Genomic DNA, 24,662 nt, shown 5'->3' on the forward strand with positions numbered 1-24,662 from the left:
AGGAGGGCGCGACACAGCCGGCAGGCGAGCTGAGCGGGCACCGGTTCTGAGCGCGATGAGGCCCGGAGAGGAGCGGCCTGTGGAGGGCGGCGTCTGCGCTGTTGTCTCCGAGCTGGAGCTGCTGAAGCTGCGCGCCGCGGAGCGCATCGACGAGGCGGCCGAGCGCCTGGGGGCCCTGAGCCGCGCCATCTGGAGCGAGCCCGAGCTGGCCTACGAGGAGCACCATGCCCACCGCGTGCTGACGCGCTTCTTCGAGCGCGAGCCCCCGGCCGCCTCGTGGGCGGTGCAGCCGCACTACCAGCTGGCCACGGCCTTCCGCGCCGAGTGGGAGCCGCCGGGGCCCCGGGCGGCGCCGCGCCCGCTGCACCTGGGCTTCCTCTGCGAGTACGACGCGCTGCCCGGCATCGGGCACGCCTGCGGCCACAATCTGATCGCCGAGGTCGGGGCGGCGGCCGCGCTGGGCCTGAAGGGGGCCCTGGAGGGCCTCCGCGGGCCGCCTCCGCCGGTGAAGGTGAGGTGGGGCCCGGGCGTGGGACTCTGTCGCCTGCCCAGGCCGGCACCGATCCTGGAATGGCAGGACCGGGGCACCCCGTGCGCTTCCTTCCCCTCCCGCCCCGAGCCAGGTGTCGGGGACGGCGCTCATCGTCTGGCCCTCGCCTTTCCCAGAAGGCAGAATCTCTGGAGAAAAGTCAGCAGTTCACGAGTTGCCGGCCTAGCGACGTTTTGCAGATTTCCGTTTTTGTTTCCTCTTCTGTAGTTGTAAACAATTGGGCGGACTCTCCCTTAGGAGAGAATTTAGTACCAAGCCTGGTTTTCGTTACGGCTTGTTTTTGGTAACAGGGGCCGCTGCAATATGCTGATAAGGGTGTGCAGTCTCTGGAGAAAGTAGTTATTGTTGGGAAATATACAGCCTTTCTTTTGAGACTCCAAAAAATCTTTTTGTGCGTGTGTGTGTGGCAGTCATAGGAGCTTTTGTGATTCGAATCATTGGTACTTGGATAGGAATTTTTCAGTCATTAGAACTACCAAACCTCTACAAGTATACAAATAAGGGGAAGAGAGTGAACATTTACTACACGGATGAATTGATCCTTAAGTCTTAATGTTTATTTAATGATTTTAAGAAATATCTCGATTCTTTAAACGGGGAAATGTCGTTTATGTTTGTCGTAGGGCAAGTTTAATCTTGTATTACTCTGTTTTTCCAGATGGTATGTTCTTCGTTCTGTGAGCTAAGATTCAGTCATCACCCTTCAGGTTAAGGGGAAGACTAATGTTTTAATATTTTTTATCCCATTTTTTCCATTGTCGGTAACCTTGCTCATTTATCCTAACAGTTCCATCTTTTGTGACTTTTTCTCTTTAGCTGCCTTCTGTTTTCTGCCTCTGGGGGCTTGTTTTTGCATCCGGTTAGGTTTTTGTTTTGTTTGGGGGCCGGAGGGTGGGGGCGACCTTTGCCATTGCATGAAACACTGAGAGATTGAACTTTAACCAGGTTTATGACAGTTTCAGAGAAGTTAGCAAGATTTAACTTGAGAAGTCATCACATTTAACGAGTCAAGGGTTAAGATTAAAAAGCAGCTTAATTTAGGAGTTTGGGTGCTTTATAACTTCCAAAGAAAGCTAGACTTTGGAAAATGTACACACTTCTAATTTCGAATGGTAATGCTCAGTTTTAGCAAGATTATCTGTCCTGTCTGAATATGGACCTTATGTTGATTCCCTTTGCAAGCCAAGCCTTTTTCCAACTTGTTTCGTTGTGTTCTTAAACATGATCTTGCAAGTATATCAGTTGTTTATAGATAATTTTTCTTTGCTTTTAAAAATTGTTTGAAGAAGTTAAGCTTAAATATCAAAGTGAAATGTTTATTCTGTAAAGTTCTCTTTTGTTTAATTAGGTGTTTGGTGACCAATAAATCTGCCTGGTTGAACTGGTGGAATCGAATTAGTAAGTTTGTGTAATAGTTGGCCATTTCTATCCATCGTATTAATATTTATTTTATGCTCTTCATAAAGGATTAATAAGTTAAGACCTTTTAATGAGGTAGCTCAGTAAGGAATCAGAGTTCAGGCCTGAAGGTCAGGACATCTCATCCCAGCTCTGTGTGAAGATTTGCTCTGTGACCTGGGGCAAGACCGTTCACTCTGTGCCTCAAAACCACCCTCCCTAAAATGATGATACAGATCACTCACCTACCTCACAGGGTTGTTGTGAGGATAACTAATAAATAACTGGAAAGTTCCTTACCAATCAAGTGCTTATGAATAATTATATACATATACTAAAAAAGTTAGTCAAGAAGAAGCTTTAAGAAATAAGTCCTAAAGAATTATGAGGAACTTAGTATATAGTATTTATTTTTTTTCATTTTTGCTATTATTTAAAATTGAGTTATAATATTAGGAAAAGTTTCCTGTAGTAGCTTTAGTACATGCTTTGCAGCAAATTGGTGTAATAATGTAAATTAAAATTTGTGATTAATTTAGCACCATAGATTTATGCCCACCGCATTATTTAAATGTCAGAGAACAAAACCTCTCTCCGTAGTTTAAGGACTTTAATGTAGATTGTGAATACATATGCAAGGGAACCTGTCTGATATTTTCCTACTAGGATTTTTTATTGTTGTTTTGCTCTGACACAGATATTTCCTTCTAGGTAATTGTCCTGGGAACCCCTGCAGAAGAAGATGGTGGTGGCAAAATTGATTTAATTGAAGCAGGGGCTTTTAAAAATCTTGATGTTGTTTTTATGGCCCATCCATCCCAAGAGAATGCTGCTTACCTACCCGATGTGGCTGAACATGAGTAAGTAATCAAGTTGAAATAAACTTCTCAGTGGAAAACAGACTATTAGAATACTTTTATGTATTAACTGAAGACTAAAAGTCCATATTTATACGTTTAAAAAATAAATTGAAAGATAATGTTGTAATGTCTTACTTGATTTCCATTGGATGACATTTGGTAAATCTCTTCTAATTGAGATTTTATATGGTGTTCATAATTGGACTTTAAGATTTAAAGGTCTTTAAAATCTATTAAGAATCTTTCAACTTTGGTTTCAGGAGTGGCATATACTAGTACACCTCTGGAAAACCTTGGAGGTTAGAAATCCCTGCTGCAGGCAGGCTTCCCAGCCCGTTATCCTTCTAGGGCTTGGGGTTAGGCTTCTTGGCCTTGATCCTAGAAGTTAGCCCAGCTGACCTTAGGCCTTTCCTTAGTGTCTGGCTTCTTAGATTTTTCACTGGCCATCTTTTAAGATAGAAAAGAGAACAAGAACAAATATGAAATTTTTAAAAAATTACTGATCTGTTAATCATAGAAATCTCTAACAATGAGATAAAGCACTGTGGGCCTGTCGACCCCCTTTCCCACATCCGGTCCCTTCTCTAGAGCTATATATCCTTCTAGGACTTCTTCGGTATATTTATAGACGTAAGTATGTACATGTATAAATTAAATTTTAAAGGAACATCTTCCCCTCTGAAGTATTCTGCTAAATATATTGTTGGCCTGGCTCTCGCTTTTTAAAATTAAACTGTATGTCTTGAACATCATTCCATATCAGTTTGTTTAAAATACGCTTTTTAAGCCCAAAATAGTAGTGCTAATATGAAACAACCATTAACATTTCTTTTCCTATTTATCGTGCTTTAACTGTACATAGATTTGAGCCCTAGAAGAAATGGTGCTAGAGCCATTTTCATAAAGAACTCCTTTTCCATTTTATAATATTTATCACCAGTTTTGTTAAAATTCCAGTTTCAGAGTGATGGTGATAAGATATATATGTCAAGGAAATAACAAGTATCCTAAAATCTTAAAATGTATTTGGATGCTTTTACTTGTCTTTATTTTGCTAACAGAATGTTTGGAATCAGTCAAGAAATATCAGGAGCATTCCAAGGACTCCTGAATCTCACCCATTTAAAAAAATAAGTCTAGAGTGGCTTTTTAATAGTTTAAATGTGGGTTCTATTAATCAGGCTTAAAAAGTGTTAGCTAAGCCAGTTGTCTTTATAAATAACTATTTAATGTGCAATTCTTTCTCTAAACTTGATTGTTTGTCATTGTATCTGAGTAGTTAGACTAGTATGAGAACTATTTGGATGTGAAATAACAATCATTTATAAAATTTTAAGGTGTTAATGATACAGGGATTTTGTATCAAAATATCGGTGAGGAACAACTGACTTAATGCTAGAGTATCTTACAATATTGTGAGTATAATCTGATTTTCAGAGGTTGTCTTAACCTGTCTTAAATGTCACCTCCTTTCTATCTTTCCTTGACCTTCCTCCACCCTTAAGACAGAGAGTTATCTGAGTTTTTGCAGACCTTTGATACAGAACTTCCACAATGCAGTATAGAAGGAGACAGGAGCCATCTTTTTTGTAATTCCAGGACCTAATACAGTATTGCCTGTTTGTTTGCATTGAATTGTGTACAGATTTAATTTGTACAGGAGGTCGATAGAGCAAAGCTCTCTTTCTCTCTCTTTTTTTGGAATGCCTTCGTGTCAGTCGCTGTATTACATAGTAATAAACCATAAGGTACATAAATTGCTATGTTATTGGTGTAAATGATTTGCAAATAAAAATTCCAGCAGTGTGCATTAATTTTGAATAATAGTTGTACTTCTAACTACTTGGGTTTTCTTACTTTAGTGATGTTGAAAAAAGTAATTCCAAATGATGTTTTATTTTCTAGTGTGACTGTGAAATACTATGGAAAAGCAGCTCATGCTGCTGCTTATCCCTGGGAAGGAGTAAATGCGTTAGATGCTGCTGTTCTCGCCTACAACAATCTGTCTGTGTTAAGACAGCAAATGAAACCAACCTGGAGAGTTCATGGTAGGAATGTCAAATACTTTGTATAATGGTGCTTAATATATTTCAGTGTGATATAATTATTTAATATTTGATTTTAAAAAATCTGGAAACATTTTATGTACCTCATATGAATATTTGAAGCATTTTAAACATTTTCAGAAATTCATGTGATAGGATGCTAGGATGTTTGTCTATATGTGGGTAAAAAGACAGTTAAGATTATTTATACATAAATGGGATGCTCATTTTGAGTATTAGAGATAATTGTTTTATATAAAGACCTGTGTTCTTTCTGTGGGTATTTGAAAGTTGGAACTTGCTTTTCCACTTACACTCACTGTCTCTTAATGATAACAAAATTTTGTCATTTCCTCAATTTAAAAAAAATCTTTTTAAATTATGTCTATCACCCTAATATAAATACAATAATAAAATATTGTCTTGAAGGTACAAATTAATTTTTTTAGTTTATTTTTTTATGATTTGGGAAATTATTATTCTTTAGTGTTTATTCTTTACCTGGTTTTCCTATAGCCTGAAATTAATTTGTAATTGCACTTTTACCAATTTCCTACTTCAGTTTCTTTAAAAAGAATAAACAAGAATATGTAAAAATAATATTTTTTTAAGGCAGGTCATATTAAAAAGTTAGGTTTTGCTTACCTATTTTAGTTATTACTTTGCGTGGATAAATCTTCCTTCTCAGTGTAATTCCAAGTAAATGCATCTGTTTTGACAGTTTATAGTACTTAATGATCTTTGACCTGCATTGGTTTCTTGTTGGCATGAAAATTGTTTTCCCAGAGCCAAATGTCATTTAAAATATTCATGGGATTCTTGAGGTATGAGGGTAATTATAGAACCTCATATCATTGTTTTTTTTCTTTGCTTGTGTCAAAAGTTTATCAAAATGTATAATTGTAATAAAGCCTACTGAAATAAAAGTCTTTTCCAGAAGGCTCAAGAGAGTTATAAAAATTTCTAACAGTTTCTTTATAGTGAGGAATCATAATTTCTTAATATTATGTAAATTCCTTAGAATACAGTATAATAAAGTATACGTATAGACAATTATTTTTTTTTCCTATTGGCCAGAAAATATCACTCTATGTATAGAAACTTCTGTTGTACAACACATCAGAATCTTTGATTGGTATATCTGTGAAGCTAATAAGTTTAAGTTATGTTTCTGTATGTATAGATTGGCTGAAAAACTTTATGGGTGTATTTAAGCTTAAAGAAATGGTCTCCAAGCTCCAAACTCAATTCCAGTAATTTGGTTCTTTTTATAGGTATAATAAAAAATGGTGGTGTAAAACCCAATATCATTCCCTCTTATTCTGAATTAATCTATTACTTCCGTGCACCCTCAGTGAAAGAACTTCCGATTTTGACCAAAAAGGCGGAAGATTGCTTCAGAGCTGCAGCTTTGGCTACCGGGTGCACAGTAAGAATGTTTGAGTTAATCTGAGCCGTAATCAGAGGTATATGTTTGGGCTGGGGTGCTTTCTGTTGGGTAGATTAGAACCCAACTTGCCTCTTTTTCATTTGGTGATCTTGCCCTGGGGGGAGCCTGTAGTCCAGTTAGAGAGGGAAGCTCTGGATCTGTGCCTCTCTAGCTCACTGATTCTGTAACTTCTGGAAACGTTATTTAGTATCTCTGGGCCTCCATTTTCTCTTGAAAAATGGAGATAATAATAGAAAAATGGAGATGATAATATAATCTATCTTAGGTTTCTTGTAAGAATTAAATGAGACAATGTTTGTGAGAGTTGGGGTGCAGCCCTCCTACGTATTCCTTCCTTCCTTTCTGCCCTCATTAGAGTGGAGATACCTGATTTATTCAGATAGTAGCAGTGTCTCACAGTAGCAGTGGTTCTCAGACAGTATTTGTCCGGTGTCCAAAGAGTAAAAAATTAAACCTTTGTCCCTTATTTATTTATAATTATAAATATTTCAAATATTTATAAAATAAATACATGAACTATTATCATTAGCTAATATCTCAAGGTGTAATATTCCCTTAGGATAAAGTTCATTGTTATTGGATTTAAATCTATAGTTTAAATAGTCTTTTAATAATATATATTTTTTTTACTTTTTATTATTTTATTGAGGTCACATTGGTTTATAACATTATGTAAATTTAGGTTTACATCATTATATTTTGGCTTCTGTATAAACTGTATTGTGTTCACCACCAAAAAATCATTTGCATCTGTCACCATACGTATGTGCACCTTTACCCCTTTTGCGCTCTCCTCATCTCCTTCCCACCTGGTAACCACCAATCTGTTCTCCTTATCTATGTATTTATTTGTTTATCTTCCACATAGGAGTGAAATCATATGGTATTTGTCTTTCTCTGTCTGACTTATTTCACTTAGCATAATGCCCTCAAGGTCCATCCTTGCAAATGGCACGATTTTGTCTTTTTTATGGCTGAGTAGTATTCTATTTTATATATATATACCACATCTTTATCCGTTCTGTTGACGGACACTTGGGTTGTTTCCAAATCTTGGCTATCGTGAATGAGACTGCAGTGAACATAGGGGTGCATGTATCTTTTCCAATTAGTGTTTTCATGTTCTTTGGATAAATACACAGAAGTGGAATAGCTGGATCCTATGGTATTTCTATTTTTTATTATTTTAGAAATCTCCATACTGTTTTCCATAGTGGCTTCAGTTTGCATTCCCACCAGCAGGGTACTAGGGTTCTCTTTTCTCCACATCCTCTCCAACATTTGTTATTTCTTATCTTTTTAATAATAGTCATTCTGACAGGTGTGAGGTGATATCTCATTGTAGTTTTGATTTGCATTTCCTTAATAATTAGTACTGTTGAACATCTTCTCATGTGCCTGTTGACCATCTGTACATCTTCTTTGGAAAAATGTCTGTTCATATCCTCTACCTGTTATTTTGATCGAGCTGTTCATTTTTTTGTTATTGAGTTGTATGAGTTCTTGATATATTTTGGAAATTAACCCCTGATTGGATATATGATTTGCAAATATTTTCCCCCAGTTGGTGGGTTTTTCTTTTTGTTTCATTGATGGTTTCCTTTGCTCTGCAGAAGCTTTTTAGTTTGATGTAGTCTTATTTGTTTATTTTTTCTTTTGTTTCCTTTCCCTGAGGAGATATGATATTCAGAAAGATACAGCTAGGACAATGTCAAGAGTGTACTGCCTATGTTTTCTTCTAGGAGTTTTATGGTTTCAGGTCTTACATTCAAGTCTTTAATCCATTTTGAGTTAATTTTTGCATATAGTATAAGATAATGATTTAGTTTCATTTTTTTGAAAAACTGAGCATGGCCACTCAGTTTTCGCAACACCGTTTATTTAATTAATTAGTTAATGTATTTTATAAATCTGTATTCAGTGTTTTCTCTGTGTCAGTACTTTTTCTTTTGTGGGTGAGGTAGATTGGCCCTGAGCGTACATCTATTGCCAGTCTTCCTCTTTTTGCCTGAGGAAGATTGTCGCTGAACTAACATCTGTGCCCATCCTCCTCCGTTCTGTATGTGGGACGCCACCACAGCATGGCTTGATGAGCGGTGTGCAGGACCATGCCCGGGATCCAAACCTGTGAATCCGGGCCGCTGAAGCAGAGTGTGAACCCGACCACTACGCCACTGGGCCAGCCCCCCAACACCATTTATTAAAGAGATTTTCCTTTCTCCATTGTATGTTCTTGGCTCCTTTGTTGAAGATTAGCTGTCCGTAGATGTGTGGTTTTATTTCTGGGCTCTCAATTCTGTTCCATCGATTTGTGTGTCTGTTTTTGTGCCAGTACCATGCTGTTTTGATACTATAGCTTTGTAGTATATTTTGAATTCAGGGAATGTGATACCTCCAGCTGTGTTCTTTTTTCTCAGGATTGCTTTGGCTATTCGGCATCTTTTGTTGTTCCAGGTAAATTTTAGGATTCTTTGTTCTATTTCTGTGAAAAATGTCATTGGGGTTCTGATTGGGATTTCATTAAATCTATAGATTGCTTTAGGTAATATGGATGTTTTAACTGTTTATTTTTCCAATCCGTGAGCACAGAATATCTTTCTATTTCTTTATGTCATCTTTGATTTTTTTCAATAATGTCTTATAGTTTTCAGTATAGAGGTCTTTCATCTCCTTGGTTAAATTTGTTCCTAGGTATTTTATTCTTTTTGTTGCAATTGTAAATGGGATTGTATTCCTGATTTCTCTTTCTGCTAGCTTATTGTTAGTGTATAGAAATGCAACTGATTTTGGTATGTTGGTTTTGTACTCTGCCACTTTACTGTATTCGTTAATTATTTCTAATAGTGTTTTGGTGGATCCTTTAGGGTTTTCTATGTATAAAATCATGTCACCTGCGAATAGTGACAGTTTTACTTCTTCCTTTCCAATTTGGATCCCTTTTATTTCTTTTTCTTGCTTAATTGTTCTGGCTAGGACTTCCAATACTATGTTGAATAAGAGTGGCAAGATTGGGCATCCTTGTCTTGTTCCTCTTCTTAGAGGAACAGCTTTCACTTTTTCACCATTGAATATGATGTTGGCTGTGAGTTTGTCATAAATGGCCTTTATTGTGTTGAGGTACTTTCCTTCTATACCCATTTTATTGAGCGTTTTTATCATAAATGGATATTGGATCTTGTCAAATGCTTTCTCTGTGTCTATTGAGATGATCATGTGATTTTTTTTTTTTTTTTTTTTGGTGAGGAAGATTAGCCCTGAGCTAACATCTGTTGCCAATCCTCCTCTTTTTGCTGAGGAAGATTGCCTCTGAGCCAACATCTGTGCCCATCTTTCTCTATTTTTTGTGGGATGCCTTCCACAGCATGGCTTGACAAGTGGTGCGTAGGTCCATGCCTGGGATCTGAACCTGTGAACCCTGGGCCACCAAAGCGGAACATGCAAACTTAACCACTACGCCACTGGGCCGGCCCTGATCATGTGGTTTTTATTCCTCATTTTGTTAATGTGGTGTATCACATTGATTGATTTGTGGATGTTGAGCTATCCCTGCATCCCTGGAATAAATCTCACTTGATGATGATGTATGATCCTTTTAATGTATTGTTGTATTTAATTTACTAGTATTTTGTTGAGAATTTTTGCATCTGTATTCATCAATGATATTGACCTGTACTTTTCCTTTTTTGTTTTGTCCTTGTCTGGTTGGGGTATCGGGGTAATGTTGACCTCGTAAAATGGGTTAGGAAGCATTCCTTCCTCTTCAGTTTTTTGAAAGAGTTTGAGAAGGATAGGTATTAAATCTTTGAATGTTTGGTAGAATTCACCAGAGAAGCCTTCTGGTCCTGGACTTTTGTTTTTTGGGAGGTTTTTGATTACTGTTTCAGTCTCTCTACTTGTGATTAGTCTGTTTATATTCTCTGTTTCATCTTGATTCAGTTTTGGGAGGTTGTATGATTCTAAGAATTTATCCATTTCTTCTAAGTTATCCAATTTGTTGGCGTATAGCTTTTCATAGTATTCTCTTATAATCCTTCGTATTTCTGTGGTGTCCATTGTAATTTCTCCTCTTTCATTTCTGATTTTATTTATTTGAACTTTCTCTTTTTTTCTTAGTGAGTCTGGCTAAGGGTTTGTCGATTTTGTTTATCTTTTCAAAGAACCAGCTCTTAGATCAATTGATCCTTTCTATTGTTTTTTTAGTCTCTATTTCATTTATTTATGCTCTGATTTTTATTTTCTTCCTTCTACTGACTTTGGGCTTTGTTCTTGTTTTTCTAGTTCTTTTAGGTATAGTTTTAGATTGTTTATTTGAGATTTTTCTTGTTTCTTAGATAGGCCTGTATTGCTGTAAACTTCCCTCTTAGAACTGCTTTTGCCGCATCCCATAAGTTTTGGTGTGGTATGTTTTCATTTTCATTTGTCTCCAGATATTTTTTGATTTCTCCTTTGATTTCTTCATTGATCCAATAGTTGTTCAGTAGTATGTTGTTTAGTCTCCACATATTTGTGACTTTTCCAGCTTTCTTCTTGTAGTTGATTTCTAGTTTCATATCATTGTGGTCAGAAAAGATACTTGTTATGATTTCAATCTTCTTAAATTTTTTTTTAGTAGCAATTTATTATTTATTTATTATTGATGTTTTAATAGTTTTTAACGTTGTGAAATTTTGGCTTGTACATTTTTGTTTGTCCATCACCATATATATATCTCCCTTCACCCCTTGTGCCCACCCCACACCCCCACAGCCCCTGGTAACCACAATACAGTTTTCTCTGTCCATGTGTTGGTTTATATTCCACATATGAGTGAGATCATACAGTGTTTGTCTTTCTCCTTCTGGCTTACTTCACTTAACATAATACCCTCCAGGCCCATCCATGTTGTTGCAAATGGGACGATTTTGTCTTTTTTTATGGCTGAGTAGTATTCCATTGTATATATATACCACATCTTCTTGATCCAGTCGTCAGTCGAGGGACGCTTAGGTTGCTTCCACTTCTTGGCTATGGTGAATAATGCTGCAGTGAACATAGGGGTGCATAAGCCTCTTTGGATTGTTGATTTCAGGTTTGTTGGATAGATTCCCAGTAATGGGATGGCTGGATCATAGATCCCCTCTAGTTTTAATTCTTTGAGGAATCTCCATACCGTTTTCCATAGAGGCTGCACCAGTTTGCGTTCCCACCAGCTGTGTATGCGGGTTTCCATTTCTCCACATCCTCTCCAGCATTTGTTGTTTTTGGTCTTGGTGATTATAGCCATTCTAACGGGCATGAGGTGATGTCTTAGTGTTGTTTTGATTTGCATTTCCCTGATGATTAATGATGTTGAACATCTTTTCATGTGCCTATTGGCCATCTGTAGATCTTCTTTGGAGAAGTGTCTGTTCATTTCCTCTGCCCATTTTTTGATTGGGTTGTTTTTTTTTTGTTGTTCAGTTGTGTGAGTTCTTTATATATTATGGCGATCAACCCCTTGTCAGATGTATGTTTTGCAAATATTCTCTCCCAGCTGGTGGGTTGTCTGTTCATCTTGATTCTGGTTTCGTTTGTCTTGTAGAAGCTCTTTAATCTGATAAAGTCCCGCTTGTTTATTAATTTTTTTTTTTTTTTTTTGGTGAAGAAGATTAGCCCTGAGCTAACATTCATTGCCAATCCTCCTCTTTTTGCTGAGGAAGATTGGCCCTGGGCTAACATCCATGCCCATCTTCTGCTACTTTACATGGGACGCCTCCACAGCATGGCTTGACAAGCGGTGCATTGGTCTGCGCCCAGGATCCGAACCCACGAACCCCAGGCTGCCGAAGCAGAGTGCACGAACTTAACTGCTACGCCACCGAGCCGGCCCTTCAATCTTCTTAAATTTATGGAAGCTTTTTTTGTTTCCCAGCATATGGTCTATCTTTGAGAATGTTCCATGTGCACTTGACAAGTATATATATTCTGCTGCTTTTGGGTGGAATGTTCTATATATATCTATTAAATCCATTTGGTCTGGTGTTTCCTTTAAGGCCGCCATTTCCTTGTTGACTTTCTTTCTGGATAATCTATCCACTGATGTAATGGGGTCTTGAGGTTTACATTATTATTGTGTTGCTGTCAATTTCTCCCTTTAGGTCTGTTAATAGTTACTTTATATACTTTGGTGCTCCTATGTTAGGTGCATATATATTGTTAAGTGTCATGTCTTCTTGGTGGAATTCCCCTTTTATCATTATGTCCATCTTTGCCTCTTGTTATCTTTTTGACTTGAAGTCTGTTTTGTCTCACGTTTAAGTATGGCAGCATCTCCTTTCTTTTGCTTGCTGTTTGCTTGGAGTATCATCTTCCATCCCTTCACTCTGAGCTTGTGTTTGTTTTTAGAACTGAGATGTGTTTCCTGGAGGCAGCATATTGTTAGGTCTTGTTTTTTATTCCCATCCATCCACTCTGTGTCTTTTGATTGGTGAATTCAATCCATTTACATTTAGAATGATTATTGATATATGCGGGCTTAATACTGCCATTTCATCTGTTGTTTTCTGGATGCTCTGTATTTCCATTGTTTCTTTTTTCTTGTATTTCTGTCTGCCATTTCAGTATGGTGGTTTTCTGTGATGTTTTTCTGAGTTTCCTCTCTATGATTTGTGACTCTGCTCGGATTTTTTTTTTTTTTTTTGAGGAAGATTGGCCCTGAGCCAGCATCTGTTGCCAATCTTCCTCTTTTTTTTTTTTTCCTTCCTTTTCCCCAAAGCGCTAGTACATAGTTGTATAATCTAGCTGTAGGTCCTTCTGGTTCTTCTGTGTGGGACACCACCTCAGCATGGCTTGATGAGCGGTGAGTAGGTCTGTGCCCAGGATCCGAACTGGTGAACCCCGGGCTGCCGAAGCGGAATAGATGAACTTAACCGCTACGCCACTGGACTGGCCCAGGCTCTGCTCTAATTTTTTGCTTTGTGGTTACCGTGAGGTTTCTATAAAAGATCTCATAGATGAGATATTCCTTGTTCTGCTGATAACATCTTATTTCCATTAGCCGGTTTGTATAAAAGATCTCATAGATGAGATATTCCTTGTTCTGCTGATAACATCTCCATTAGGCTATGCAGGTTTTGTCTTTTTCCTCTTCCAATTCTATGTTTTTGTTGTCACAAATTATCCTTTTTTTGTATTGTGAGTTTGTCACCAAATTGAAGTGGTTATAATTATTTTTGTTGCTTTCTTTCCCTTTAACCTTTGTGTTAAAATTAAGAGTTTGCTAACCTGTTCTGATAGAGAGCTGCAGTTATTTTATTTTGTCTGTTTATCTCCTTGCTCAGAGCTTTGTATATCTTTGCCTTTTTTGTTTCAGGTAGGGGTCTCCTTTCAACATTTCTTGTAAGGTACGTGTAGTGGCGATGAACTCCCTCAGCTTTTGTTTGTCTGGGAAAGTTTTTATTTCTCCTTCATATCTGAAGGATAACTTTGCTGGATGGAGTGTTCTTGGCTGATAGTTTTTGTCTTTCAGTATTTTGAATATATCATTCTACTCTATCCTAACCTATAGAGTTCCTGCTGAGAAATCACTGATAGCCTAATGGGGGTCCCTTTGTAAGTTATTTTCTTCTCTCTGGCTGCCCTTAATATTGTGCTTTGTCATTGACTTTTGACAGTTTTAATATAGTATGCCTTGGAGAAGGTCTTTTTTGCTTTTAGATAATTAGGAGTTCATTAGCTTCATGTGTTTGTATATCCAGTTCCTTCCTTAGGTGTGGGAAGTTCTCAGCTATTATTTCTTTGAATAAGTTCTCTGCTCCTTGCTCTCTCTCTTCTTCTTCTGGGATACCTATTATTCTTACGTTGCTTTTCCTATTTGAGGTGGATGTTTCTCGTAGAATTTCTTCATTTTTTTAAAATTTTAGTTCTCTCTCATCTTCCACCTGAATCATTTTTAGATTTCTATCTTTGAGCTCACTAATTCTCTTTTCCATATGGTCTTCTCTATTTTCATTGCTTTTATTTCTTTATTTTCTTGGTTCTTTTTTAAACTGAGGTAACATTGGTTTATAATGTTATATAAATTTCAGCTGTACATCATTATATTTTGATTTCTGTGTAGATTATGTCATGTGAATCACCCCTTTGCCCTCCTCCCTCCCCTCTTCCCCTCTGGTAGCCACCAATCCGACCTCTGTCTCTATATGTGTGTTCGTTGTTTTTATCCTCTGTTTATGAGTGAGATCATATGGTATCCAACGTTCTCCCTCTGACTTATTTCACTTAGCATAATACCCTCAAGGTCCATCCGTGTTGTCACAAATGGCAAGATTTCACCGTTTCTTATGGCTGAGTAGTATTCCGTTGTGTATATATATCACATCTTCTTTACTCATTCATCTTGATGGGCACCTAGGTTGCTTCCAAGTCTTGGCTATTGTGAATAATGCTGCAGTGAACATAGGAGTGCATATATCTTTATGCAGTTGTATTTTCATGTTCTTTGGATAAATACCCAGGTGTGGAATCGCTGCATCATATGGTAGTTCTATTCTTAATTTTTTGAGTAATCCCCTAATATTTTCCACAGTGGCTGTGCCAGTTTGCACTCCCACCAGCCAGTGTATGAGAGTTCTCTTTTCTCCACATCCTCTCCAACGCTTGTTATTTCTTGTCTTTTTAATAATAGACATTCTGACGGGTATGAGGTGATATCTCATTGTAGTTTTGATATGCATTTCCCTAATAATCAGTGATTTTGAACATCTTTTCATTTGCCTGTTGGCCATCTGTAATATCTTCTTTAGAAAAACATCTGTTCAGGTCTTTTGCCCATTTTTTAATTGGCTTGTCAGTTTTTTTATTGTTGAGATGTGTGAGTTCTTTATATATTTTGGATATTAACCCCTTATCAGATATATGGTTTCCAAATATCTTCTCCCAGTTGTTAGGTAGTCTTGTTGTTTTGTTGATGGTTTCCTTTGCTGTGCAGAAGCTTTTTAGTTTGATGTAGCCCCATTTGTTTATTTTTTCTATTGTTTCCCTTGCCTGGTCAGACAGAGTATTTGAAAATATTTTTTATCTCATTAATTGTGTTCTTCATTTCCAAAGTTTCTGTTTGGTTTTGTTTTTTAGAGTTTCAGTCTCTTTGGTGAAGTGCTCCTTCTGTTCATTAATTTTATTCCTGAGCTCACTGAACCGTCTTTCTGAGTTTTCGTGTAACTCATTGTGTTTCTTCATGGCAGCTATTTTGAATTCTCTGTCAGTCAGATTGTAATCTTCTGTGATTTCAGGTTTGCTTTCTAGAAAGTGGTCATTTTCTTTCTGTTCTGCTGTGTTACTGTAGTTCTTCATGGTACTTGATAAGTAGATCCTCTGCCGGTGCATTTGCAGTAGTAACCACCTTTCTTATTTGGGTAAGGCTTTGGTTACTTGGGTTCTCAGCTGCTTCTGGTTGTGTTTGAGAGCCTGCACTTCCCAGCCTCCACTGCCTCTGCTAGAGATGATGTCAGTGCCCTCCTTGTGCTGTGTGTGCCTCTGAGGTTGCTGATGGCTTGCTGCTTATGATGTCGCTGCAGTCTCAGGCATTGCCACCGGAGTCACCAAGCTGCGAGCACTTCCAGGGTTGCCTGTGTCTTGTGTTCCCCCACTGGCTCTCTATGGGCTCTCCACAGGCTTGGGTGGTGCTGCCCCAGGCACCACCTATCCTGCTGTTCCTGGGTTATTTGGGAGTGCTGGCAGCATCGCTGTCAGGAGTGTCGGGTTCACATGTGTCACTGTTGCTGCTTGGGGCCAGGGTCTTGTATGCAGCCCCCACTGCTGGTAGAGCTGGTGTCGGGGAACCATCACTGGGGGCTGGGTCACAAGTTCTGCTGTGGTTCCTGAAGCCTCAAGTTACAGGTGCCACCAGTCACTGCTGAGGGAGGGGCAAGGGCTAAGCCGAGAGTGTTATTGCTTGTCCTGCAGCCTCTGATGGCTGGCACACGCTGGTGTGCTTGGAAACCTCAGGTAAGGGCACTCCGCCCCCCTCGCCTGCCCCCCACTCAGGAAATCCGTGTTTTAGATGCTGTCCATACTTCTGGAAAGACCAGCGCTACTACCAGGGCGGAGGGGGAGACGCTGAGTCACTGGCTCCGCTCTGTCGGTCCTGAAGCCTCAGTATGTGTGTATCACTCACCGCGGCTGGGGGGGTGCGGGGCAGGGGCTAAGCTGTAAATGCCATATCAGCCCCTGCGGCCTCTGGTTGCCGGTGTGTGCCAGTGTGAGGATCTAAGTTTTGGATCGCTGCTGCCTGGGGAGGGGGAAGGGGCTGCTCTTATGGTTCCATTTCCTCCTGGAGGTCCAGTCCCCCCACCTTGAGATGTATAGATGTGTGGATCTCTCGGGTGTTCTGGTGTGCTGTGCAGGGAATCCTTTGTTGGTCAGTGAATGTCTGACAGGTTGTAACTTAGAGGGGAATGACAAAGGGAACAACTCACTCTGCCATGATGCTGTTAATAATTTTTTATATTTTGGCTGACTTGTAATATCTGATTAGGTTGTCATTGTTTCTGACTTAGATGTTGCTAAGAACAGAAGAAATGTCATCTCTGCCGTTTTATAATTGGCTTTTGCTAATGTTATTGGTATTATCTTTAGTTTGTGGGAGTATTGCTCATTTTGATTTAATCAAAACTAAATTTGTAAATCCTCTTAACTGGGCACATATAAATTTCTTCTGTATCTTCACACACATTAATAAATAAGGAGCATAGTCAACCCTTGCTCATTGTGCATCGTCAGTCTTTCTCTCAGAGTACTTTATACCTTTCAGACCAGGCAGTGGCATCAGTGTCAGTCTATATGGGGAATATTAGTAATGCTTAATTTCTTTCTTTTAGAGGCTACAGCCTGGAGCAGTGTTCCTCAGTGTGTGGTTTTTGGACCACTTGCATCAGAATTACTTGGGGTTGCTGGTTAAAATGGAGATTCCTGAGCTCCCCCCACACCCTATTTAGGTGACTGAAGTTGAGACTCATTGACTAGTAGAGCTAGGTGACGTCCTGTCATTAGTGCATATATAAAATAAAGGAGATAGGGTCCTGGGAACTGTCATTATAGAAAATACGGATTTTTTTTTAAGAGTTTCTATCCAGAAGGGGAAGTGCCCCCTCTTAAACCTCTTTCTGTTAGAGAACCATTGCTGGTTTGATAGTGCATCTGTTCAAATTAGATAGTGAATTTGAGTTTTTTATTTCAAAATTTGTTTTATAATTTTTTATTAGGTAGAAATTAAAGGTGGAACACATGATTATTACAATGTTCTTCCCAATAAGAGCCTATGGAAAGCTTATGTTGAAAATGGAAAAAAGCTGGGAATAGAATTCATTTCAGAAGATGCAATGTTGAAAGGCCCTTCAGGTAATTAAGTCCTTTCATATATAGTGTGCTGTTTGCAGAAGGGAAATACCATCTTTGGTTAAATGGTTTTATTTAATAGCTTTGGAGGTAGGGAGGTATTGCTGATGTTTTTAACGATATTTTTCACAAATGTAGTAGTTAGAGGAAGGAAACTAATGAACTCTTCAGTGAATGCAGGGTGTGAAATGAGCCGAGTTGTTTTTAGAAATAGGCGACATACTTTTTGCTTTATATTCTAAATATTTCTAATGTTTAAATGTGCTTAGTTCTGTTTTTTAAGTAAGCTACTTAAAGGGGAAATAGGTTTTTAATTTATTCTAAGTCATCAATAAGCTAGTTACTAAGTAGTTATATGGGGGCATTTTCAGTTTCTGAGGAGTAACAAACGACTATTAGAATTTAAATAATTATAAGTGTATTGGGGGTTATTTTAGACTTTTTCCTTTCAAAAGTATTATTACTAATATATTTGCATGTTAGAGATGTATCTTGTAACATATAGTAATAGATGTCATGAAGTAGACTCGAAAGGACTTGATAAAAATGGGTTGTTGATGTCATTCGTTGAGATAAAGAGATTAAGAGAAATAGCAGGTTAGGGTATGGTGGGTTGGTGTAAATTATTAGTATGTTGATTTGAGGTGCTTGAAGGATTTCTAAGGGGAGCTGTCCAGTAGTCTGTTGAATATGGAACCTCCAAAAGATGTCTGGGTTGGAGATTTAGGAGTTGTCAATATCTGGAAGGTAATTGAAAACATAGGAGTTGATGAGGTTGTGCAAGTACGCAGAGGGAGAAGAAACCCAAAGATGAAACCCTGGGATCACCAGCACAGGAGACAGGCAAAGGAAGCAGTCTAGAGAAAGAAATACAGAGTGGTCAGAGAGAAAGCTGGACAGTCAGGAGAGCGTGGAGTCATGGAAGCCAAAGGAGTAGAGAATTTCCAGAAGGGAAGGAATAGTAAATCATGTCAGGTGCCATAGAGATTGAGTAAGATGAGTATGGTCTAGTGTCTATTGGACTAGCAATTAGAAATTCATGGATTGTCTTACCTTTCCAAGGATCTACTGATTTTGGAAATGTTTCTTTTGTGGTTCCTGGGATTCATCCATATTTTTATATTGGATCTAATGCCTTGAATCATACAGAACAATATACTGAAGCTGCAGGTAAGTGTTACTGGAAGTGAATGTTTTGGCATGTGCTCTCTTCTTGTAGTAGTGGCTGCCTTTCTAGCTTTTAGTTTAGCGTATTATTATTTCATTACTTAACATCACCTCAGAAAATACTCTATTGTGGTGGGTAGTTGGAGAGGCAATTTAGATATTGAGAGCTATGCTGAAAACTAGTAAATTAATTTATAATAAATATAGAGTTATCTTTATTTTCTCTACCTTGTAGGATCACAAGAAGCTCAGTTCTACGCTTTGCGTACGGCCAAAGCTCTGGCAATGACTGCACTGGATGTTATCTTTAAACCAGAATTGCTAGAAAGAATTAGAGAGGACTTTAAGTTGAAACTTCAAGAAGAAGAGTTCTTAAATTCAGTAGAGTAAAAAGAAGATTTAGGAGCCACCAATGGATCATTAAGAAGTGATGATTTTTTTCTTTAATCTTATTTAGTGAAGGAGGAGGGCATGCTTGTTTTGCAATCTTAAAGGAGTCAAATTCCTCTTACCTGAAAAGTGAGGGCATGATGTGGAGAAAACACATTACCTCATATCTAAAATGAAAATTTTCACAAGTCTGTATTTGATGGAATCGTGATCTTTTAGGAGCTGGTATGTGATGGCATTTCTTAAACAACCCAGATGATACATCGTTTATCAGTGATAATATTTTATAAATTCATATGTTTTGTAAGTATTTTAAAAGATCCGAGAGATTTCAAACCTTCTATTCAGAATTGACACATGAGAGATTTTTTTGGTATAGGGTGGTAAAATTGTTCTATAAAGTATGTTTAAAATTCAAGTTCCAAATTTAAGTTCATTTTGAATATCTGACTATATCTGTTCTGGTTTAGAGAATGTCTTCATTGATAATAAAAGTAGGTTTGTAATCAGAAAATGCTGGGGAAACAGCTAAAAACTCAGGTACAAAGAATAAGCTTTAGTTTTACCATTTGAAGGAAAATGAAAATGTTCTTTTTTAATATAATTAACTCTGAGAAGGGGCATTAAAGTGCTATTCCTAATTCCATATTATTATAATAGGAAAAATTATAGACAGATAGGATTAGACTCTTGCTGTAAGGTATTTGCTTGATACTCCAGTGTGCTCTAGAGGGACTTAATGAGAGAGGAGTAATGCCTACTTATCTTGAATGTTTAATGTCACATAACTGGTTCCCTCTACCTAGCAGCCCTATTCAGCCTTTTACTCAGAAGCCAGCCTGTCCATCCTCCCTGGACAATGTTGTAGTTTACCGAGTTTAGGGGACAGAGTTTTAAGCCTCCTTAAGCCCCATGCTAGCCCAATATTAATTAAAAAGCATTATAAGTTGTTCCTGGTTCTTATTTTAGTGTGAATTTCTTGAACATGATAAAAGAATGTGAAAAAAGTATCTGATAAAACAAATATTTTAAGCTGTGAATATAGTAAAACTCCAATATACTTGTTTTAAAGGAAGTCCTCAAATTTCAGTGTAAGCATTCCAAAAATGGAAGGGGAAGGAGAGAAAAGTGAGCGTTTGGCCTCTCTGCTGTAAGCAAGTTACTTGGGCTCTCTGAGCCTTCAGCTCCCTGTTTGGAAAGTTAGATAGGTCGCTTATTTGTACAGTCCTCTGAACCTCTAATTCCTATTCTATCTGAAATTATTTAAAGTTGAAAGAACGAGAGGGGTATTTTTTTAGAAGAGTTAGTAGTTGAGCATTGCTTTTCTTCTGTATCAGGGATCTGCAAACTATAGCCTGGTTTGGCACGCAGCCTGATTTTATGGCTAGTGAGCTAAACATGATCTTTGTAGGAAAAAAAAAAAAATCAGACCAGGTCATGTGACCTGCAAAACCTAAAATACTTACTATCTAGCCACAGATAAAAAAAGTTTGCCAGCCCCTGTTCTATATAACAGTAAAATAAACCTGTTTCTCTTTGATTTGCTTCATGTAATCACATCTCGTAGGATAAAACTTCAAGCCTCTGGATTGAAAACTTTGAGAAAGGGGTTTAGATGGCACTGTTCTGGTGTTGACCATTATGATGCATCAGCGGTGTGTCCTTGTTGGGAGTTGTGGCACTTGAGAAGTTTGTTTTCTTTTAGCGTTTACGTCACTCTGGAATGCAGCTACCCTGCTGCCTTAAGACTGTCCCCGTGCAAGCCAGTCTTCTAACTCTTCATATCAGATTTTAGAACTTGATCCTTCATGACACCCTTTGTCTGATTATTTATAATCTCCGATGGTCATGGTTGGTAATATTTTACAAACAGGAGAGGGATCGGCAGAGGATTCAGACTGAGAAGTGGATATGTCTGAGACCTCTGGTTTGTATAAATGGAATTAGTTTCCTAATTATCAATTTAATAAATTTCTCAACTATAAGTTTTAAATTCCTCATATAAATTCTTCAAAGGAAATTTATTTTCTAAAGCCTTGATAAAATTCTAGAACAGCAGTTGTTAACTGGTATCCCAACACATTAATATTCTCCTGTCTTCTCTAAGTGTCACAAGTTAGTTGTTACTCATACAAAGTATTTGTATTTTGCTTGTGATTAATTTACTTTTAAAAAACAAACTATAGACAATTTCAGGTTAGCGTTGTGTTGTTACTGATTCACTTGCATTCTGGTTTGTATTCTTGCATGAGAGTGCAGGGGCTGGAGTTGCAGCTGGCATGCAGAGAATAAGTGTAATCTGCACCAGCGCTGTCTGCCTCAACCCAGTAGGAGGAACTGATATTGATGTGCCACTAAGATTTGCATCACTTCTGAGTTTCTGTAATATTTCCCTTTCAGTTTTTGCAAAATGTGGTCAAAATATTGGTTTACCCATTGGATTATGTCATGGATTTATCATTTTAGAAAAGAGGTTGAGAACTGATGCTCTGTAGTGTATCTAGAAGTATATTTTTTCCAGATCTTACCTTGACATTTTACATTATTTTACTTCAACAGTTATTTAATATAATTAGATTTTTAAAAATTTAGGGGTTTTTTTTTGGTGAGGAAGATTGGCCCTGAGCTAACATCTGTTGCCAATCTTCCTCTTTTTGCTTGAGGAAGATTGTTCCTGAGCTAACATCTGTGCCCATCTTCCTCTATTTTGTATGTGGGCTGCCTGCCACAGCATCACTTGATGAGCAGTGTGTAGGTCTCCGCCCAGGATCCAAACCAGTGAACCCTGGGCCTCCAAAGCAGGGCACGCAAACTTAACCACTCTGCCACTGGGCTGGCCCCTAAAAATTCAGATTTTTAAAATCTCTTTTTACTTTCTATATTCTAGTAAATTAATTGAGCCATATTACACTAAAAAGTGTAAATAAATACAGAAATAAATGCTGGAGTCAAATTCTCATGTCCAGAAGAACCAACTATAGCTAATTTTCATTATACCATTTGAGTTTAGGAGACTGCTTCATTTGTAGTGATAGTTTGTCCTTTTGGAACTGAGTTCTTTCTTTACCCTCATACTTCAACACCATGTTTCCTAAGTAATCATGCTAAGTTTTCATATGTATTTATACTTAGCTTAAATTACCATTGTTGGTTGGTCCTCACATATTGGATTAAATTTCCAAAGATTTTGGAAGATAAACAGGGAAGAACTGGATTATAAGTGAACAGGTCACTTTTATTATTTTATTGTTATTTTTATTTATTATTTTATTTTATTATAGGGCTCTTTTAGATAAAGAGGGGTTATATTTAGCTCTTTATACTTAAAAGGTGAGTATTTCTTTTTAGGAGGTTGACAAATGACTAGGACTTTTTAAAATTTATAATTTTGTATCTTGTGTTATTTGGGGGTTTTTTTTTGTTGAGAAAGATTGGCCCTGAGCTCACATCTGTTGCCAATCTTCCTCTCTTTTTTTTTTTCCTCCCCAAAGCCCCAGTACATAGTTGTATGTCCTTCTAGTTTTGCTATGTGAGCCACCGCAGCATGGTTACTGACAGACCGTGCTATGGTTCTGTGCCTGGGAACCGAACCCGGGCCGCTGAAGCGGAGCCCACTGGACTTGAACCCCTAGGCCATCAGGGCTGGCTCTGTGTCTTGTTTTTGAGGAAGAGGGCAGCTGAGTTTTTCTCCCAGAATTAGTTTGAACGATGACACTTTATTATCACTTGGATTCAGTGATTGTATGTTATTCCTCCACTAGATTGTATATTCTTTGAAGCCAGGATCTTTTCAATATGTTTAATTTCCTTCAGGTACACAACTCATTTGAAAAAAAAGGTCAAGCTGATTTAGTGTAAAAATTAAAATTAGGTGATTTTTTAAAATATTGAATTAGTTTCTGACCTAAACTAGAAGTATAGATGGACCTGCTTGAGGTGTCTTTGTTTTCATGGAAAATGCTTTTATTACATGCCTTTTTTACTATCTTTCATTGTTCACACCCAGCTGAAAGCCTTTCCCTCAATATCAGCTTTTGGCTATCTATGTTAATTGATAGACTTTAAAAGGTATAATTAAAATTATTGATTTAAATTTTATTGCAGGTTAAAAATGTTTTCTTTTTAGTGACTTAATTTTTTTGTGTGTGTGTGAGGAAGATCAGCCCTGAGTTAACATCCACACCAACCCTCCTCTTTTTTTGCTCAGGAAGACTGGCCCTGGGCTAACATCCATGCCCATCTTCCTCCACTTTATATGGGACACCACCACAGCATGGCTTAGACAAGCGGTGCATTGGCGCCTGGGATCCGAACCCGGGCCGCCAGCAGCGGAGCGCGCGCACTTAACCGCTATGCCACAGGGCCGACCCCGTAGTGACTTAATTTTAAAAGCAGGCCTGAATGGGGCCTGTATAAAACAATTATGTGGTACTGTTAGTTACTAAGTTTTGCTATATACCATATAATAAGATTGAATATAGCTAATACTTAGCTTCCCTTTTAAAAATTTTCAGACTGCTTTTCAGTTTTAAAAACTATCCATATTTTATGAACTACTCAGGAAATTTTTCCCTGATAATTATTTCTATAGCACTCACAAGGCCTAGGGCATTTAGGATAAACTAGAACATTTTCATGTATTTATAAATACTTGTATAAACTGGTAATGTTTTGATTTCCCACAATCCTCCAAAGGACCGTGTATTTATTGATTTGTTGTATTGATATTTTAACTGTTATAATTTCAACAGTTGAGGTCAGTGAACATTTGTTGAGGAGTACCTACTTCTAAGCACTGGGGGTAAGAAGAAGAGTAAGACATGGTCCAGGCTCAAAAAAGCTTGTGGTTGGTGGTAAGTTCTTGTAAGGTGTACTTCATCGGAGCAACGCTGGGGTTGAGGGAACATCTGAAAGCTGCTGCCTTGGAAATTTGTGAGGAAATGTTTCTAAAATATTTTAAAATACCTGAGTCATGCCAGTCTGTTTGAATAGAAGAAATTGATATGAAGAGTCTTTTTTTTAAAGAATGATTGTCTAATTTTGTAATATACTCTTTTCAAAATCCTTTCTAATAGTTGTTATTTTTATACATTTCTTACTTTTTACCTGAAGCATCTCGTTAGTCTTCTGGAAAATGTCCTACATAATACCAGCCTTCAGACTATCAAAGTAAATTTTCATTGTAAAATAAATCAGTCATCTTTGTGCTAGCTAGCAACTCTTTATGAGGCTGTAAGGTATAATAAACTACTTTATTTTTGTACATACTTCAGACATTTTGCAATCCAATTACATAGTTGAGGATGGTACATTTTGATATGTATGAAATGAATATTTTCAAGTAAGCAGTCAGTCTCTACTGCCATCAGATTATAGTAGTTTTTTGTAATATTTTAGTACATATTAATGTATGAAAAAAATCTAAAATGTTAATAAATGTTTATCTAATA

At 37.7% G+C, this 24,662-nt stretch overlaps 1 protein-coding gene across 2 annotated transcripts; it reads left to right on the forward strand.

Moving 5' to 3' along the window:
* On the forward strand, positions 1-24,662 carry PM20D2 (peptidase M20 domain containing 2). 2 transcript variants are annotated; one of them, XM_004422113.3, is made up of 7 exons: positions 1-511; positions 2,660-2,808; positions 4,714-4,856; positions 6,128-6,282; positions 17,523-17,658; positions 18,718-18,825; positions 19,058-24,662. In XM_004422113.3, the coding sequence occupies exons 1-7, from the start codon at positions 56-58 to the stop codon at positions 19,210-19,212; spliced, it is 1,302 nt and encodes a 433-aa protein (XP_004422170.1). In that variant the 5' UTR covers positions 1-55; the 3' UTR covers positions 19,213-24,662. The 2 variants fall into 2 exon arrangements, with proteins under 2 accessions (XP_004422170.1, XP_087299999.1); XM_087443873.1 differs by having other exon boundaries at positions 6,209-6,282.

This window comes from Ceratotherium simum, chromosome 19, assembly GCF_057802395.1.
Source record: "Ceratotherium simum simum isolate JZ-2026a chromosome 19, ASM5780239v1, whole genome shotgun sequence".
NCBI classification, from domain to species: Eukaryota; Metazoa; Chordata; class Mammalia; order Perissodactyla; family Rhinocerotidae; genus Ceratotherium; species Ceratotherium simum.